Source organism: Macrotis lagotis, chromosome 8 (assembly GCF_037893015.1).
Source record: "Macrotis lagotis isolate mMagLag1 chromosome 8, bilby.v1.9.chrom.fasta, whole genome shotgun sequence".
Classification (NCBI taxonomy): Eukaryota; Metazoa; Chordata; class Mammalia; order Peramelemorphia; family Peramelidae; genus Macrotis; species Macrotis lagotis.
The window spans coordinates 95,949,480-95,969,493 of record NC_133665.1 but is presented as its reverse complement, the minus strand read 5'-3'; the positions used below and the strand labels follow the sequence as shown (position 1 = coordinate 95,969,493).

Genomic DNA, 20,014 nt, shown 5'->3' with positions numbered 1-20,014 from the left:
ATTGTTACCCTTATTTATCTCAGTACTAGCACATTGCATGAGAAAATGGCTATTAACTTGCTTGGGGACCTATCCAGAGCCTTCTCCTGGATACATACCTTTTCCCAGTCTTTGGACGTCACGGACCCTCCTCGGGGATGGAGGGCAATAAACAGAGCAGCTGGTTGCAGTCTAACAAGCAGGTCTTTATTGGTTACATTTGCACTGAATATGGCCCCGTCTTCCCCAGTCCAGTCCCTTTTATAGCCCCTGTGCTCCTCCCTTGTTCCTCCCTCATGGGTGGAACCTTTTCTGTTAACAGGGCATTCCCAGTGCCCAAGTAGACGGGTTTGCACCACCAAGTGTCTCCTAGCCCATAGGTGGCCAAGGTCCAGAGCTGGGTCCCTGACATTAACCCTGTTTACTACCATTCCTAGCAAAAAGGAGAGACAATATAATATGGGGAACAGCAGGACTTTTGACTCTCAATGATAAAGAATAAAAATCACTATCAATTTATTTACATATATATATATATATATATTCACAAACTCACAATTGAAAAGCAGAAGGTGGGACAGCTATGTGGTGCAGAGGATAGAGTCCTGGTTCTGAAGTCAGGAGGACCTGAGTTCAAATCCTGCCTTGGACACTTAGTAGTTGTCTTGCTGCGTGACCTTGGACATGTCACTTAACCCCATTGCCATTAAAAACTTTTTTAAAAGAAAAGCAGAGGGTGAGGATGGGGAGAAGAATGGACAAGAGGCAGAGACCTAACAGAAAGGGAGGGGGAAGACATGGCTGAAGACAGAGATACAGAAATAAAGACATAGGGAGACAAAGAGAAAACAAAATAGAGGAAAAAAGAGAGACAGACAGGAGCACAGAGAGAGAAATATAATCATCCTTAGACTGAGGGCCTGAAACACCCATCAATGCCATCTTTAATAAAACTTGCTCTTTTGACTAATTGTTAGGTTGGCAGAGTGGGGAGAGAGAAGGAAAAGAAATTGGGAGGTGAGTTTTTGCTCACCTTGTTCCAGGTACCTAGAAAGTAAAGTTTATGTCAATGGATAATGATGAAATTAGGCACCTCATAACAAATATATTCATTACTGATTGTTGTTGATATTAAAAGTACATTGTTTTCATCCATTTATCTCAAATTCTCTCTCTCAATACTATGCCCATTATGCCCCACCTACCCTCTATCACCACTGCCCCTTCCCCAAATAGCAAAATCACAAAAAAAATCACAAAATCACACAAAAAAGAAGGTCCTTTACTGTATAATAGATATTTATTAGAAATAGTTACAGGAAAGTAGAAAAGAAAATGCTTTATAAACCTGAAAGATTTCTAGATATCTGAGCTATTATTGTAGCTGTTAATGTGATATTGAGCCAAACAGATTCCAGATGTCTTCCTAGAAAGAATAGGCGATGGTCTGTGATATGAGTGATATTAAAGTCAATAAGAAGATTTCCCACAAACACCAATAAAATCCTTACTCTAGCCTGCTATCTAAAATTCCATTGTCTAAATTCCATTCCTTTAGTTTACACCTGTGTCCCTTGTAAATTACAAATCCCCTTGAGAAGGGTATTATTTGAAGATGTTATCCATCATTTTTCATTATAGCTGATTGGAATGGTAGGAACAGTAATGGCCCCAGAAGGTCTGAGTTAAACACATAATAACTGTGTGACCCTGAACAATCTCAAAAATCCCAGCTAACTCTCATAGACTATAAATTATAGGACACTTACTGATCTACATTGGTGGCTGAAATTTGACCAAAAATGAATTTTTCATTTATACTCATGTGACTCTTAGCAAGTTCAGTTTGGAAGTTAGGAAGGAGTATTCTGGGAATAAAAGTCATTCCCATGGAGAGGATAGACCTAAAGACTGGTTTACCTATTTTGCACCCCTCACAATATGAATATTAAGCTGATACCTCCTTCTATTCAATAAACCATTCATCTATGACCTACCATGACCTACTAAATAGCTGGACGCTGTGAGAGATAAAAGTTTAGAAAAGACATAGTACCTGTAAGTGTAGTCCATTAGTAAGATACCATTGTAGATAATTATGTAGCCAGCATATTGCTGCAGTTGGGGCTAGCACATCTGTGTCTCCTCCCTCTTTTCTCCCATCCCTTTTTACTCACAAAAATTGAGAGTAATATTTTTGTTTTGTTTTGTTTTGTTTTTAGGTTTTTGCAAGGCAAATGGGGTTAAGTGGCTTGCCCAAGGCCATCTAAGAACATCTCTATGTTCATCAATAAGAGGAAAAAAGTCAACCTATAAGAGGAATATTCCAAGGTCAGAAGTCTTCATGGATAATTGGATGTTCCAAGGGTATTATTAAGAGAAGTTCCAATTTAAGGTTTCCTTTAACTTCAATAGGCCTCAGTCACTTAATCTGCAAATTGAGGGGAGTGGGCTAGATAGACTCTAAGATCCCTTCCAACTCTGAAACTATGATGCTATGCTTTTTCCAAGCTTATAACCAGAGGAACTAAACCTTTTTTCACTTTCCTTATGTGAATGCTTTTGCCTGGGATTTGCCCTCCCCTTCTCTCTAAATTCTTGTATATTTGCTTCCTTACATTCTTGTACATTCTTATATAGCCTGCTTCCTTAGACTTATTGCCAAAATTGAGGAGACAAGGTAATAATCCTAATTATGGCATCAACCTTTCACTCTGAGGCTTCCAGGATGAACAGATAAAAGCAGAGACCAAGAATCAATGGACTAATGTTTCCTAATTTGTCTCATATTCTACAAAACTAATTTTTTGACATTAGAGAGAGCAAGAGAATTAAGTGAGACCTCTTTTTTTCACTAAACAGTGGTTGCCTGGTAGTCTGGCTACTTGGGTCTTATGTGTAATATTTGTCTGCCTTGTATCGCTATTCCAACCCTGACACAAACTTTTTATGTGACCCTGGTCAAGCCATTCAACTTCACAGTAAGTTGAAGAAGTGCCAATCTGTATGTGTTGAGGAAGTTTCCTCATGTAGGAGTTACCTTAAACCAGAAAAATTACAGGTTCAGTTCCTTTTTCCATATGTTTACATATTCTGACCTGTGTCTCTCTCAAAACTTGTGAACTCTTATCAAGTCTTGTGTGTTAGGCTCTACATGAAGTTGGCTGAACTCTTAGCCACAAATAATATAAAAACAATGGAAAATAAAGACTGTCAGTGTGTTAGTTTTCCTATATCACAAGTTATTTGCCCCAGTATTTAGTGATCAAAAGAATCACAGATACTACCTAAATTCTGTCTCTGAAATTAAATTAATGAAAGTTTTCAGTGTTAATATCAGTAAAGAAATTAAATGAAATTTTCTCTAAATGTTCAGGTAACAATTAGTTATATTCTTTCATCTTTCCATAAAAAATTTTCAGACCTGACATGGTGTCAGTAAATTATAATCTTCTCTTTGGAATTCCAAATAAAAAGTTGTGAATGAAATTGGAATTTGTAATTAAGCAGAGGTTGAGCACCTTTTCTTCTCAAAGAATCTGCTGACCTTTGAATGTCCAATATTTAATATTTTCATGAGTTTTTCCTTTTCAGTTTGTTACATGACTTTAAAAAGTAATTCTTAATCAATGTACTGTACAGTAGCACCAATTTGTATTCTTTGTGTCCAGAAAGAAAAGGAAAATGATGCTTTTTTTTACAAAACATATCAGATAAGGCAAAGGGCAGCATGCTCCTTTAATATTGTCCCCTTTCTTCCTTCCTCCCCCTACTTCCATCTTTCTGCTTTTTTCCAGACTTCAATGTAATGAATTGATCCAAAGACAATTTAGGAATTACTTTGGAATACAAAAATATAAGCATTTAGTTTCCTCTCACTTAGCTGTTGTCCGTTAAAGTGCTAGTTGTAATGGTCAGAACCTAAAGGGGGAATTCCTTCTTTCTTTACTAAAAGCTTTGAGAAATCATGTTTTCTATATGAGTCTAATATATTTCTGTGGACATAATCGTAATTGCATTATTTGATTACATTTTTAAAACCTCTACCTAATCAGGAAATTGCCCAGATTAGTCATTGATCTCAGACTCCCTGAATTCAATTCATTCACCTTTGCTAACCATTCTCATAGATCTAGAAACCAGAACATTCTCTCTAAGCAGCTGGGAAAGAAGCATGTCTATGAGAAATAAATATCCAAGTGGAGCTGAAATGCAACCACTACTTTTATAGAATCTTCCCATCACCAAAAATTGGATTTTCCTTGTACACTTACTAGTTACATGATCTTGAGCAAATCACATAAGCTCTCTGGACTTTGATTTCCAAAGTCATAAAATTGGGAGTCAAAAACAGTTGGTTTCTATGATCCATTCCAGCGCTTAATCTAGGTTGTTCAGACCTTACACATCTCAGGCAATTCATTAGGGCTTATTTGCCAAATATTGTGGCACAGTTGGAAAAAAAGCATATTTGGACTGAAGTTTCCTAGGTTTGAATTGTGGATCTGTTAAATACTGCTTATGTGACTTTGGAAAATCGTTTTCTCTCTGGTCCTCGTCTCTAAATTGGACAGGGGAAGGAGAGGGATGAGATGAATTTTCAGGTATCTCTCCATTTTAAATATATAAGTATAAAATATTATATTTAATATTTATGTATATATGTTTATATAACATGTGACAAAAATCAAGTCAAATCAACAAGCACTTATTTTATAAAGTTCCTACTGTGGACTTGACACTGGGGCTACAAAGAAGAGCAAAAAGCAGCCTCTGCTCTCAAGAAGTTGATAATCTAATAGGGGAGAACACATGCAAATAAGATACATTCAGATTAAATTGGAGATGACCTCGGTGGGCAGCCACTGAGATTAAGGACTGGGAAAGGTTATATATTTGTATATATTTATGCCTTTTCTTCTGATACTTTGATTCTAAGTAAATCATTTTATATCATATTCCTCAGCTAACTCTCTAGTATTTAGCTATAGAAATCATGAGATTAGAACACTCTAAAACAGTCAGATGCATTTGGAACTTACTTTCACTGTTGTTTGCCTTCTAATAGCTACACTTCCTTCCCAAACTCTTAACTAATAATAACATTTAAATGGCACTTATTGTGTTTTAATAGGCAGCTAGGTGGCATAGTAAATGTGGGTTTGAAGTCAGAAGATTCATCCCCCTGAATTCAAATCCAGGCTCAGTTATTTACTAGCTGTGTGACTCTGGGCAAGGCCCTTAACCCTATTTGCCTCAATTTACTCATAGGTAAGATGAACTAAAGAAGGAAATGACCAACCCATTCCAACATCTTTGCCAAGAAAACCACAAGTGGGGTCCAAAAGAGTCAGAAACAACTGAAATGACTGTACAGCAACAACTATGAGCTGTGCTAATACTTTATAATTACTATATCATAAAGCAATTAAAATAAACAGAGGTGAATTGACTTGCCCATGCTTACATAGCTAGAAAAAGTCTAAGGCTAGATCTGAATTCCTGTCTTCCTGACTCCAAATCCAGTATTCTATTCACTATACTACCTAGCTGCCCTAGCTTTTAAATATACGAAAATAATCCTCAAAGAAGTGACACCTCTTTGAGCAATGGATTTTGGAAGCCCCAGTACCAATGGTAAACCTGCCCAGTTGCCTAAGTCAGCCAGTTGTAGAGGAGAGAGAATGCTGTTCTGGGAGCTGAAATAGTTCTGTGATCCTACACAAGTCACTTAAACCTTTGTTCCTGAGGCAATTTCCTAGTACTCATTTGCTCAATCATAGATTGGTTGAAATATGTTTTGGTAGAAAGAATTCCCAAATCCATAACAAAAATTCTCTAATACAAACATAAGTTGATTCTGTTTTCTTACATCTTATGTGTGTGTGTGTGTGTGTACATGAACACATACATGTATGTGTGGATGTCTCTAGTGCAACATATTACCATATTATGACTCTGAAGGCATTTTTTCCTTTGGGTCCAACTTTGAAGTTTGATCCATAGCTTGTCTGATATTTCCCAGATGCTCTTAACTACCTGATCCATCCAAGGCATTTCCACATTGGATCCAAAAGACCAAAATACATATCATTTAAATTGTTCCCCCCACAAAATCAAAGCCCCTTGTGCCAGATGCAGATGTAGTAGTCTCATGAAACTTTATTGTGCCTTTTGATAATTTTGTACTTTGTAAAGTACAAGAACTCATTGGGACTCCATGCACACTTAATAAAATACTAGACAGATGCAAGTCATCACCAGAAAATTACTTAAACTTTTTCCATGCAAATATCCTAATCATTTCATATTTCTTGTTTTCTTCCTAGAGATTTGATACCCTCGCTTAGTTTTTAGAGCAATCATTATGTCTCTGGGAAATAGAGGGATACCTTAAACTCTTGTCCCTAATTATTGAAGCTGATTGTCGGTAGGAAGTCTCTCCATCAGATTTTAACAAAGGAATCTTGAATAGACTAGGGAAACACTTGGCTGCTGAGTACTGAGCTTTTTCTCATACTGGTTTCTTCTCCAGGGATCTCAATGAAAGCTGGCAAATATGTTAATGTTAGCACACTTTTCCTTCTATGGATCCCTAAACAGGGTTCCCTTTACTTCTTTCAATGAACTTTATCCTGAAAAGCCAGGGTAAAAGAACTAATTGCCCATTTGTGAGTTTTTTTGTGCTTTCTTCCTCTTCTTTCCCTTTCCATGACTCACTTGTGTCCCCTAAATTTGCTTGTGTTCAGAAACAGAGAGAAGCGTTCAGATAAAAAGCTAGCAAATTTTGTTTCTCAAATTATACCCTATAGAGCTGTAGTTATGTTTCTAAGATTTACCAAGTTCTGACTTCAAGGATATGAGTATAATTCCCCAGAGCAGAACCAGAATAAAAATGCTAGTAAAAATTTAACACAATCTTCTAAAGAGCATAATGGAACCAGTTAGACTAAGAAAAATTAGTACCATATCTATCTGGATCATTTTTTATTTTTCATTGATGGTCATCAAATAATTTAAAAATTAACTGTTCATGTTAACACATTATAGGTCAGTGGTTTACACTGCAAGCACTAAAAGCAAAACAAAGAGGAAGGCTATGTATAAAATATGTCACTAGGTGCAGGTTTTGTGGACTTGTGGTCAGAAAGACTTGGGTTCTGATTCTCCAGCAGAAACCTATAGCATCATGAGCAACTCTCTGACTGATTTTTTCAGGTGTAAAATACAGATGCTAATAGAACCTTATACAAAGATAGTTGTAAGGAACTAATAGAATTATATATATCTATATCTATATATATATATATATGAAGTACATTGTAAAATATAAATATAAGCATGAATAATTATACAAATCTCATGAATAAGTTTTTTTAACAGACACAAAATCAGACTTTAGGCTAAAGTTAGTTAATCCCCATCAGAATATTAGTTTAATTGAAATAAAAAGCTTTAATAGTGACAGCAAAATTAATAGTGCTCTTGATGCCACTTGGGCCACTAATTAAAATCTGAAACAAGGTTCAGGATCATTCCATAGATTAGAATAGAGTATTTGGTGACTGGAAAGATTCAGAATGTTGGGCTGAATTTCTACTTATCACTTTCTGATTAATCATACCAACCACTTGACTATTTGAGGCAACACCTGCTGTTCTACTGAGAACATACTGATGTTTCCTTACAGGAAGATTAGGATTTCATAGACCATCTAAACTGCCTACCTCATTTATAGAAGAGGAAATTGATGACACAGAATGGTTAAGTGAATAGTCACAAAGGTGATCAATGGCAAAGTTAAGAATTCAAGCAAAGTTTTACAAATTTCAAGTCCAAAAGTCTTGGAGGGTGGTGGAGGGGGAGAATAGAGATAGTCTATCCCCATCTGGATTAGAGATGGTCTATGCCTACTAGCAGGGAGTAAATTGGGAAGTGTCCTAGGGCTCTAAAGCTCTTTATTTCTTCAGGGAAAATAACATACTGAGAAAAGACAAAGCTCTTTTAGCTGAAAATTCCAGCTGAATAATAATAATACAAAGAGTAGAAATAGTTATTTGAAGAACCACTGAATGAAAATTTTAGGGTCTTGACTTTTTTATTTATCTGAATGGAGTATAGAACCTCACTAGATAATATATGTGCTTTGCTAGTCAGATCTATCAATCTCCTATGAGTTGTGAAGAGAGATGAAAGCAGGTCCAGAGATGATGCCAATAACCCTAATAACACAGTGTAAATTCAGGACAGATAAACTGTAAGGGGATAATAGACAGAGTATGTGGCCATGGGGAGTTCATCCTGAGAGTCATTGAGACCTGGGACAACAGGAATGTCCATACCAGAGTGCTCTGAACTCAGGAAGGAGCTCTGGCCCTTCTCTCTCTCTTTGTTCTCCTGCCTTTCATCCTTATCTTGTTGAATATTTTCAGGAAGGACCTTTTGTCCTTATCCCTCTGCCTTTCATCCTCATCTTGCTCAAGTGTCCCAGGAAGGAGTTCTGGTCCTTATCTCTCTGCCTTTCATCTTTATCTTGTTGAAGATTCCACATTTTTCCAGGATACAGACCTTTTGTGGCATGCCCATTATACTTCCACAGGCCTGGAGATGAGGGATGCTGATACAAGGGGACTAGGCTTATATATACCCTTATTTCAACTATGTGAGTCAGAGATGTAGCATATACCTGCAATAAACTCCTTGCTTATCTCTCACTGGCTGACTTTCATTATTGAACATGCGGGACATGTCTGGCGGAACTCCCTGAAGAGTTGTGTGAATTAGACTGAGACCTGGCTGCCCAGAGTGGACCGCAACAGAATTGGCGTCCGAACAGGGACTAAAGGTAAGGGCAGGAAAGAGAACCGGGACCTTGTCAGTAGGACAAGACGATAGTGAAAGTACCTTCGCTACTTGAGTAGGTGGGGAAGATGGGGAATAGGTTCCCATGGTTAAGCCAGAGGAAAGTGAAATTTGAGCCAGACAGTTATACAAAGTTATCAAGAAACAAGGGATTACTATACAACTAAAAGATTTATGGACATTCATTGAAAAAATATAGACTATATCACCATGGGCCCAGAATATAGAAATAACAAAAGATAAATGGCAGGTAACAGGAGAACAGATGACTAGCTATGAACAAGAATGCCCTGATTATCTTAAAGAACTAGATTTCTTGATAATTAGTATAGTGAAAAATGCTTTTGAGGGAATGGAGCGATATTTCTCTATAGAAAGCCAAACAGACAGTAAAACTATATTAAAAAAAAAGAAAAGAAAAGAAATAAAGTTGTACAGGAGGATGAAATTTGGCCTCCTCCTCCCCTACCAGCTCCTTCTTACTAGTTTAAGAGAGAGTCTCCCCTCACAGCATTCCTGAGACGTCAGGAATTTGCCATTGGTCTGTGTTTGTGGATATGTGTTGAGATTGTCAGTTTGGAAAATTCTATTGTGTTTGTGTAAACTGTGCTTGTGCCTTGTCTGTCTTTATGTGTTTAGATTGTCTGTTTACTTGTGTGTTCGGGTTCTTCTATTGATTTGCTAGATGGGGAGAAAAGTTCCCCTAAAATTGTCCTTGGGTTGCCTCATTTAAATTGCTGCTCTTTGTTATTTTGGCATCTAATGCCCTCACTGGCTCTCCCCTTGAGCCTGCTTTCTGTGAGTAATCTGATCCCCCTCCTCTTCCAGGATTTTATGTTTTTATTTTAAAAAAGGAATGGATTTTGGTGTTAAATTGACTGAGGCCAAACTACTCACCCTGTTATTTTAGTATTATGAGGAGCCCCCCCCCAATTCCTTTTTATGTTCCCTTCTCTTTCTCATTCTCCTTGATTTTGTGCTGCCGGTGTGTTTCCCCCTCCCTCCCACTTTCAGGAGGGAGAGCTACTTCAGGAAGAATTAGTAAAGTAAGTGTTAAAAAGGACATTGAAGTTAAAGAAACAGCAAATATTACCAAATATGTTAAACAAAGAAATCATAGAAAGAAATGCTATTTTAATTTGAAAATAGGGAAAATAAATTTCAGAAAGACAAGAGAGTCAGGTTAATCCTAAAGTGTATAATGTGGTTACCAAAATGCCCATATAGGGGAAACTAAATAATTAATTTTTTTCCAGAATGATATGGCACCATTAGAGCTTCAGGAGTTTATCAATATAGATTCAGATATTGTTAGTTATTACAGAAAATTATGGGACATGTAAGGGTTGAAGAATAGAAGACCACCACCCCCAGAAAGAATCTAGGATGGTCTCTCTCTATAAAAGTTATTTAGTTTACTCTATTTGAAGAAGGGGGGCAGGGAATATTTTAATTAGGCTAAGGGATTTTTGAATGACTGCCTTCTCCAGGATTTTAGCAGTCGTAATCAAGAAATGTTAAATATTAAAACCTTGGAAGGAAAAACGCATTGTGAAAAGTGGAATCATATCTGTAGTTATACAGCTGTATAAGCTATGTGACTCTAGTTCGGAATAGTATGAATTAAAGTCAAGAAGAGCTAATGAAAAGGAATGGTGGAAAAATGTGAGTGGTATACTTTGAGTAAGAGATTCTGAAAGTACTGGAAGGAAAATCCAGACTTAGAGACAATTGGGGTTTCTTTTGAAACAGTTGTTAAGTATGGAAAGGTTTGAGCAGGGTTGACTTTGTATACAAAAAATGGATTTTGGGAACTTTGGAAAATGGTGTACAAATCATTATAAGAAAAGAAGAAAGTATAGAACTGTAAGTCTATAGGGACATATGTGTTTATATGAGGTTGGGATGATTTAGAATTGCATTAAATTGGTAATTTTTGCAATGTTTGGCAATGAATTGATTAGAAAAATAATAAGCCCCATAAAGTAAAAAGTTTGATATGAAAGCAATTGTAAGGTAAATGTTTATGTTATTATTGATCCTATAGTATGCTAATCTAAAGATACATGTAAATTGAATTAAGGGGTTTGTAAAGAATATGTTTGAGTTTGGATTTTGATGTTTTATGGCTCCTCCAGAGTTATGGGAGTCAGGACAGACTTGTGAGTTAGCTTCATAATAACTAAGAGGAAGTTAATATTTTACACTGATTGGAATGTGGATCATGTATCTAGGAAGAATCTGGAATGAGTGATTAATGATAAACAATAAAGGTAAAGAATTAGTACATATCACTTTGATATCTCAAATTGTGGGGAATCTCTCATTCCCAGAATATAGGATGTTTTAATATTAAGAATTTAATTTAATAATAAGAATTTAATATTAAGAAATGTTGGTCAGTAAGGATAGAAAGTTTTTATAAGTGAAAGCATTGAGAAGTTAGTATTGCACTGATAAAGATAAGAATTTGCAAAGTTTTTAGGCTTTTGAAAAGAAGATGATTTAAAACTAATTTGAATATGACTTTTGGAATTTAAGAGAAGTATGAAGAAAATCTTATAGTCATAAGAAGGGATTTTTAGCAATAATTGGTCTTAAGAAATCTTTGTAATTTAAAAGTTTTAGGGAATAAAGCATGTCACTGGAATTCCTTACAATCCTACATGTCAGGCCATAGTGGAACATGCTAACAGAAATATTAAGGTGATCCTTGCTAAACAAGAAAGGGGAAGAGGACGTCTATCACAAGGAATTCTAGACAAAGCAATATATATATGTATAATTTTTTACAAATTTCTAAATTGGACAATTTGTCTCCAGCCATGAGACATTTTATACAAATTAAGAAACAGTTGGAAAGAAAATACTTTAAAAATAATTCTGAAAATAAAAATCTATGGTATTGGTAAAGGAGCTTGATGGCTCATGGTATGGATCTTACAGAGTATTAATATGGGGTCCGGGTTTTCTTTGTGTTTCCACAGATCATGGAGACAAATGGGTTTCTGCAAAAAGAATAAGAAATGTGGAAACTGAGGAAGAATTGACAAAAGAGAAGGCAAGGCAAAAGAGGAAGAAAGAATAATGCTCATAAAAGACAAAGATACTCATAAGAACATTTATGATGATGCACTTGTTAACAGTAGGAAAGGCTAATATGACTGATCATTGATGGGCTCTCATTCTGTCTCTACCGTGGTTGAAAACACTATCCTTGACAGATACTATGCTAGTATTTATTTTACATGGAAATCTTTCTTGCATGTACAATGAAGGGAGTGTTGAAGAAATAACAAGTAATGAATCCATACAGAACTTTAACAAAACAATGACTTTCATGGGATTGATTAAAGGATTTCCTGTGTACTTCCAGAAACAAATGGGAGGAATCTGGTTGAGCACTGAATGGAATTACACTAAAAGTATTGTACCTGCTGATAGATGGTATACTCAGATTGTGGATGGAAGGATATATTTGTGGGATATTGCTGTAAAAACAAATAAGAATTCTATACAAATTGACACCAGGAAATATCACTTATATACATGGAGATTAAATGGCACTGAGATACCTTTGAATGAAACTAAACAATATCAAGGAAACAGGTTAAGTTCTTGTAATTCTATTTACTTATGTATCATTATCCTGGTTTCATGCCCTTTGAATATTGCCATACTCATCAGTGCATCAAAGTACCTTTAGACTTTATGAATTATACAGAATATTTAATATCTTGTCATAATACCACAAGAGACATGCAAGATAGAGGAGCAGTAAATGATCCTCGACTGCAATATACATACATACATACATATATATATATATATATATATATATATATATATATATATATATATATATATATATATGGATCTGGAATAGAGGTTAAAGGGATAGAAACATTTCATTTGTTGCATTGGTTGGGGGACATACTGTGCAAGGAATGCCTGAATTGGTTAATATTGATATAAGGAATAATATAACTAGTAATATCGCTATTAGTGCCAGGGTATGCTTGGGTGAGGAATATGCATTTTTAGTAGAAGGAAAATCTAATATTACATTAACTAAATATTCTGATGGGGTGTTCAATTTAACCTGTATGAATTGTTTAGTAAGAACCTGCATAGGCCCTAAATTTGCTGTAGGTAGAAAAGTTTTCAAAGTAACATGACCACATTATGCATTTACTATTGTAAAAAAATTGTCATAGAACACATAGTGATCATATTTTTGAGACAATTAATGAGAAAATATTATCCTTTCAACAGAGAAACAGAAGATATATTTTTTGTGTGTTATTTTGGGCATTACATTACTGGTAGAAGCCATTGTGGCTTCTACAGCCTTTGCTATGTCAATATCTAATACTCAGAATTGGATAGTTGAAGCACAGGGATTACAAGAATTAATGCAGAATGTTTCAGTGGGATTTAAACACCAGCTTCAGGTAGATGAGCAATTTTGTAAAGCATTATATCAATTGTAGAAAGCCACTATGTTTTTGGGAGAAGAAGTACAATATTTGGAATTACAACAAAGGTTACAATGTGATTATAGATAACCAAAGCACAATATAATGAATCTCAAGTAGAATGGAATGTTATTAGAGCCCAGCTGCATGGATTGAGTATGGAAAATGTTACATTAGAATTGTCAAAATTAGCCCAAATAGTTGATTATATTGACCAGGCAGCAGATTCTGATCAGTTCTTTCATGCTCAATCTGGTGGTCTGTTGCATATATTTTTACCTTATATATTGTTTGGTATTGGACTTTTATTATTTTGCTTGTGTGTGCCCCTTGTGATGCAAGTCCTCATCTCATAAATAAGAAAGGTTCTGATTGATGTTTTTGTTGATCCTCCAAGACAACCCTTTTCTGGGAATCTATAGGGAGCTTTGCTCTTAAACAAGAAAGGGGAATTGTAAGGGGATAATAGACAGAGTTCATCCTGAGAGTCATTGAGACCTGGGACAACAGGAATGTCCATACCAGAGTGCTCTGAACTCAGGAAGGAGCTCTGGCCCTTCTCTCTCTTTGTTCTCCAGCCTTTCATCCTTATCTTGTTGAATATTTTCAGGAAGGACCTTTTGTCCTTATCCCTCTGCCTTTCATCCTCATCTTGCTCAAGTGTCCCAGGAAGGAGTTTTGGTCCTTAGAGACCTTTCATCTTTATCTTGTTGAAGATTCCACATTTTTCCAGGATACAGACCTTTTGTGGCATGCCCATTATACTTCCACAGGCCTGGAGATGAGGGATGCTGATACAAGGGGACTAGGCTTATATATACCCTTATTTCAACTATGTGAGTCAGAGATGTAGCATATACCTGCAATAAACTCCTTGCTTATCTCTCACTGGCTGACTTTCATTATTGAACATGCGGGACATGTCTGGCGGAACTCCCTGAAGAGTCGTGTGAATTAGACTGAGACCTGGCTGCCCAGAGTAGACCGCAACAATAAACAATCATCATAAAATACTAGGGATAAAATGAAAATTTATGTATGCTGCCTCAAATATGATACTATTCTATCTCTAAATATTATAATGCCAGGAGTTACCCCTTGCTCTGTGTACTCTAGCAAATCCAGGTTATTGATACTTTATATGTCAGAATTTTCTCTGAATTATGGCTCCAGAATTCCTACTGATATGTTTCACCTTTCCTAATCAGAATAAGACAAAAATAATTCACAACAGAGGCATTTTAATTAGATGCTGTAAATAAAATGACTAAATATTCACATACACATTCCAGAATCATTGAACTCACCTTCTCGTAAATGCAAAAATACTCAACAATAAAAGTATATGTTTTAAAATCACATGTGGTATATCCAACATCTTCTCTCTCCCCTCCCTTTTCTACTCTCTCCTTCAGTTGGTGCTTCGGTAGATGCAGAAGCCAAATCTGATAACAAGTAGCTGTGCCCTTTGAATTCCTCTTAGAACACTTAAACAGCAAACACTGTTTCTCTTGTTGCAAACTACTTTTTAATCACCTTGTCCTCCATTGTCTACCTTTCATTTTTTAGTTCAACTGTCTTCTAACTTGTGGTCAGAAACTCATTTTTGTTTTTAGGTTTTCTCATAACCCCTGACTGAAGTACATCTTACCTTCTTCCTCAAACAGTAAAAAATCTTGAGAAATTCTATGATGAGATTGTTTATGTCTCACTTTATAATTTCTGTTCTATAAAAAAAGCTAGAAAATTCTAAAACACCTCCCTTTCCTCTACAGTATATTTATAAATCCAGTCACATTGTACATGCCACATCTTACATTGTTATACTTTGAATAGTTATTATTCTAAACATTTTCCCCAATAACCTTTATATTTAATTCAGAGCATTCTACTAAAATGTTTTACCATTTATATCACTTCCTCTCCCCTACTGCAAATCATTCATGTAAGAAACCTTTACTTAAGGTCTAACTGTTTTACATATAGTTTTCTAGCTACTAGAGAAATGTACAACTCTATGACATAATTATTTTTCTCAAGGTATGTTTACAATCTAACAGAGACAAAATATGTACACAAATAACTGTAATATAGTTGACTTTAAGTGCTTAAGAATGTTGGGGATGACACAATTTGAGAGGAAAACAGAGAGGGAGCTTTCCCATGGGAAAAATTAGGAAAACTTCATGGATGAAGCAATAACTCAACTTGATTTTGAAGGGCTCATGAATTTCAGCAGATAAAGATGAGGACAGGAAGACAGAGCTTTGCAGACAGCTTGAAGAGGAAGAGAAGTCATCAGGGGACAATAAGGAGCCTAGGTTGACTGGAACACAGGGAGAGTATAAGAAGCAGAAATCATAAGTATCCTGTGAAACATTAAGACACAGGACTTCTCTGTTTCATTCTTACTTAGATTGCAGCTTTTTGTCATTCAGGTGTCTACCCAAAAGTTAACATGCTTCTTGGTATTGTGAGAGGTGTACCATAAATTGGGTCTTTAGTTGCTCTTGTCACTTAAGCAGTACGGAAGGTCAATGGACTAACTAATTTGGGATAGCAGCCATAACAGATAGGAGATATGAAAAGAGAAAATGAGATTCATTTTCCAGTTCAGTCATTTGCTAAACCTACTGTGCAGATTCAGCAATTTTTTTCACCCAAGGCTAATTGTTTGCCAGATTACCATAGAAACAGAAAACTATAAAACTAGTCCTACTTATGCCCCAGCATCAAGGTATATGGCACTATTATTACTGCTGAGTATATTCATATGATTGTGAGAAATAGTTATGTTTCATGTATTCATCTGCCTTGGGAGTGGTTTTACAATGAAGATGGTCTGGTGTATAAAGAAAGATTCAAAGTTAGAAGAACTGAGTTCAATATCCAGCACTGCAGTTCCCCAAATGTATATCCTTAGGCAACTTATTTTCCCTTCTCTGAGTCACAGTTTCCCCATCTACAAAATGGAGTTATTTCTCTCTCCCTCCCTTCCTCCCTTCCCTCCTCTCCAAATAGCAATATATGTATATCATGTAAAAAGATGCATCCTCCAGTGTCACAACTTTTAAAGTAGGGGTTCTCAACCATTTTTTTGTGTAGTAGTTCCCATTGACAATCTGAAGAAGTCTGGATTCCTCAGAATATACGCAAATAGAAAGACAGATTGATAGATCAATTTGTACTTTAGGGTCTCAAGATATTATTTAAGGAGTCATTAAGATTCACATCCCTTCTGAGTCAGATACCTCCAACTATAAGAGCAGTTTTTCTTGCAATGTCACCTTTCTATGAAAAAAAATTTAGAGCCTCAGTACCAGTTCTTCACCTTCCTTGCAGGACCCTGCTTGGAACGAAAGGTCAGGCCATATGGATTTTGTGTCACTTCCAAAGGGGTTAAACCCAAGCGAGATACACAAAGATTCACACAAAAGGCCATTTTTAATAAAATCAGACACTGGAGGCTCCAGAGCACAATGTACCATACAAATATCTTTCTATGCATTCAACCATTGTTGCTATTATACTGAAATCTGTTTCAAATAAATGTAAATAAAATTTGGTCAGATTCCATACAAAGAAGCAGTTCATCATGATGGTGGCTATGGAACTAAGGTACCTAACTGTAACAGGACAAACCAACAAGGAATATGGTTACTACAGAACTTCCTACATGAATGTTTTTATTTGCTATATGCCTGTTCTCCCTACTAAACCTCTTCTGTGGTGACTTGACCCCTTGGTCTCAGCTGCTCAGTTGACCAGATGAGACAATGAATCATTGCGTGTTTCCTTCTGGGACACTTGCTTTCTAGAAAACTGGACCCTACCCTATCTCCATATCTTCTTGGTAATCAGATATGATATTTCCAAAGTGATAACATGAGCATTCTAGAAGATGAGCAATTTTGATTTTTAAATGAAAACAGGTATTGGGGAGTTAAACATAAAATAGAATGTAAGATTGGGATCTCATTTCATTCTACTTATTCCATCTCTGATTCACTGTTCATGCCATAAACCAAAAGATCTAGAGACCTTTCATAACCAAAATCATATTTTTTGGTATTGAAAAAGAAAGAAGATAGAGAAAAATAGGAATGACTAGAGAAGAGGGGGGTTCTTAAGATATTTAATAATATATGGGAAAAAATTAAGACATAATAATAGCCAACTTTTATGTGGTAAGGTACTGTGTTAAGTAATTTACAAAAATTAACTCATTTAATCCTTACCACTCTTTGCGAGGTATTATTGTTTTTTTTTTTCTATTTTCCATTTGAGGAAAGTGAGATAAACAAAAGCTAGGTACCTAAAGTTGCAAGTGAGTATCTCAGGTCAAATTGGAACTCAAGTCTTCCTGACTGCAGTCCCATTCCCCTATCCATTGCATTACCTAAATTCCTTATTGAATATCTACTATGAATTAAATATTTAAAAAATAAACAAATCTTCTCATGTTCACAATTTCTGCTAGCTCTAGAACAGGAATTCTTAATCTTTTTTTGTGTCATGAACCCCTTTGGTAAAATCTGACAAAGCCTATGGTTGTTGTTGTTCTGTTCTGTCAGGCCTAACTCTTTGTGGCCTTACTTGAAGTTTTCTTGGCAAAGATAATGGAATGGTGTGTCATTTCCTTCATTTAACAGATGAGGAAACCAAGGCAAACAGGGTTTACTGACTTGAGTAAGTATCTAAGGCCAGATTTGATCTTCTTTACTTCAGGTCCACTGACCACTGAACAACCAAACCACCCTGAAGTCTATAGACCCCTTCCTAAAATAATGCTTTTAAAAGCATAAAATACATGAGAAATACAACAAAATGGAATTATATTGAAACTGTTTTCAAGATACTTTTAAATAAGTGCATGAACCCCTAGTTTGGAAGGGTATTAATAGTCCTGTGTTTATTTATTTATTCTTTGAAGTTGTTAGTTGTTTTGTCATTGTGTAGACAGAATGTTGGAGACTGAAATGTAATCTATTCCTCATTTTGATTCCCCCTACTGACCCCATCACACACATTCCCAGTAAAAGCATAAAATATCATAGATCACTCCCTCCACAGCATATTTAAAAGATTTGTATTTCCAGTGTGTTTTGTTTCTTCTCAGATTTTAGCATTCCAGTGAGGATGCCAGCTGATGTTATCCAAGAACTCTTTCCTTAGTTCTCTTAAATAGTTCAAAGCCAACTGTTGTTGAGGACTCTGCCTCTTTTGTGATTAAAAACATCTTGAGATTCCTCAAAGGGTTCAATTGACTACACAGTTCTCTGTATTGAAATTTCTCAAACTTTTCATTCCCAGATTTTTATTGGGGAGCTGTCCATGTATTTCATAAAGTCTACCAGAGAAACCTTGATTGCCCAGGAGAAAATGATTTTGACTGGAGAGTGTTGTTATCTGAGCCTACTGCTCCGAAGGATCATCTGATTTATAGGTAAGTTTCAATAAATATAACAATTAACCAAAAATTAATAAAAAATAAAACTCAGAAAACTTTTATTTTAATGTAAAAATAGCTCTTAAAATTTTTGCGATAGTACAAAATTATATTAGTTCACCAATTTCCGAAAATTTGTTGATTTTCTTTAGACTCTAGAAATGAAAGTATATCTTTCACAACCTTTTATAAACTATAGAATCCTTGATTTTTCTCTGTGCTTTGTCTGGCCTTGAAGAGTGTCTGTGTCATAAGTTGTGGAACCAGAGAGTCCTAGGATTGTTTAACTCATTTTTCTCTATATATAAAAGTTTGAATTTTTCCAATAAGAAGCTTTGATTAATTAACAAGTATTTATTAAGTTCTTAATGAATAAATAAATATATTGATTTTGAAGTGACTTTGAAACTACAATCTTAATAAATAATACCAAGCATTGGGGATGCAAGTACAAAGAATTTAAAAATTTTTATTTGCACAATTAGCTTATGTTATAATGGAGGGAAAAAGTAGATATAATACTGTATACATTATAAATATAAAGTTAATGCATATGCACAAAGTAGCTATATATGAGATAGTTTGCAAGGGATAGCAGTCCCAGGTGAAGGAATACAAAAAAAAAACTTCATGAAGAAGATATCTAACCTGTGTCTTAAAGGAAGATAGGAACTCTGTGAGAAGAGATAAAAAGGGAGAATGCTCTGGATATAGAGAATATCTAGTGCAAAGGTATGGGAATGAAAAATGGAATGTATTGAATATAGATCAAACAAACTAACATTGATTAGTTAGCAGAGTGCTGGAAAAAGAAAGTGGTGCTGTCCAATAAGAATGGAAAGGCAGGTAAGGAATAGGTGAGGCTTTAAAACTAAACAAAGTAATTTCTATTTCATTCGAAAGGCAATAGTAAGCCACTTGAGTTGGTTAAATAAAAAAGTCACATAGTTGCATCTGCACCTAAAGAAATCACTTTGGCATCAATGTGTAGAATGAACTGGAGTGGTAAGAGAGATTTAAGGCAAGTAGGCCTGTTAAGAATCTGTAATAATCTAGAGAGGTTATGAAGGCCTAAACAAAGATGTATAGCTATGGGAGTGGGAAAAAATGGTAGAATATAAGAGATGCAATGAAGTTAGAAATGATTAACTTTTAACTTTGACAACTGATTATAAATACAGGATAATGAAGAGTTCTCCATATAAGATAATGCTGAGATTATGAACCTGAGACATTGTTTCTTTGA

At 35.5% G+C, this 20,014-nt stretch overlaps 1 protein-coding gene across 1 annotated transcript in view; it reads left to right on the top strand.

Moving 5' to 3' along the window:
• Positions 1-20,014, top strand: part of PLPPR1 (phospholipid phosphatase related 1) — a 189,705-nt gene that overhangs the window by 108,179 nt on the left and 61,512 nt on the right. The window contains 1 exon segment of the mRNA XM_074199020.1: positions 18,633-18,769. Coding sequence (XP_074055121.1) covers positions 18,633-18,769 — 137 coding nt within the window.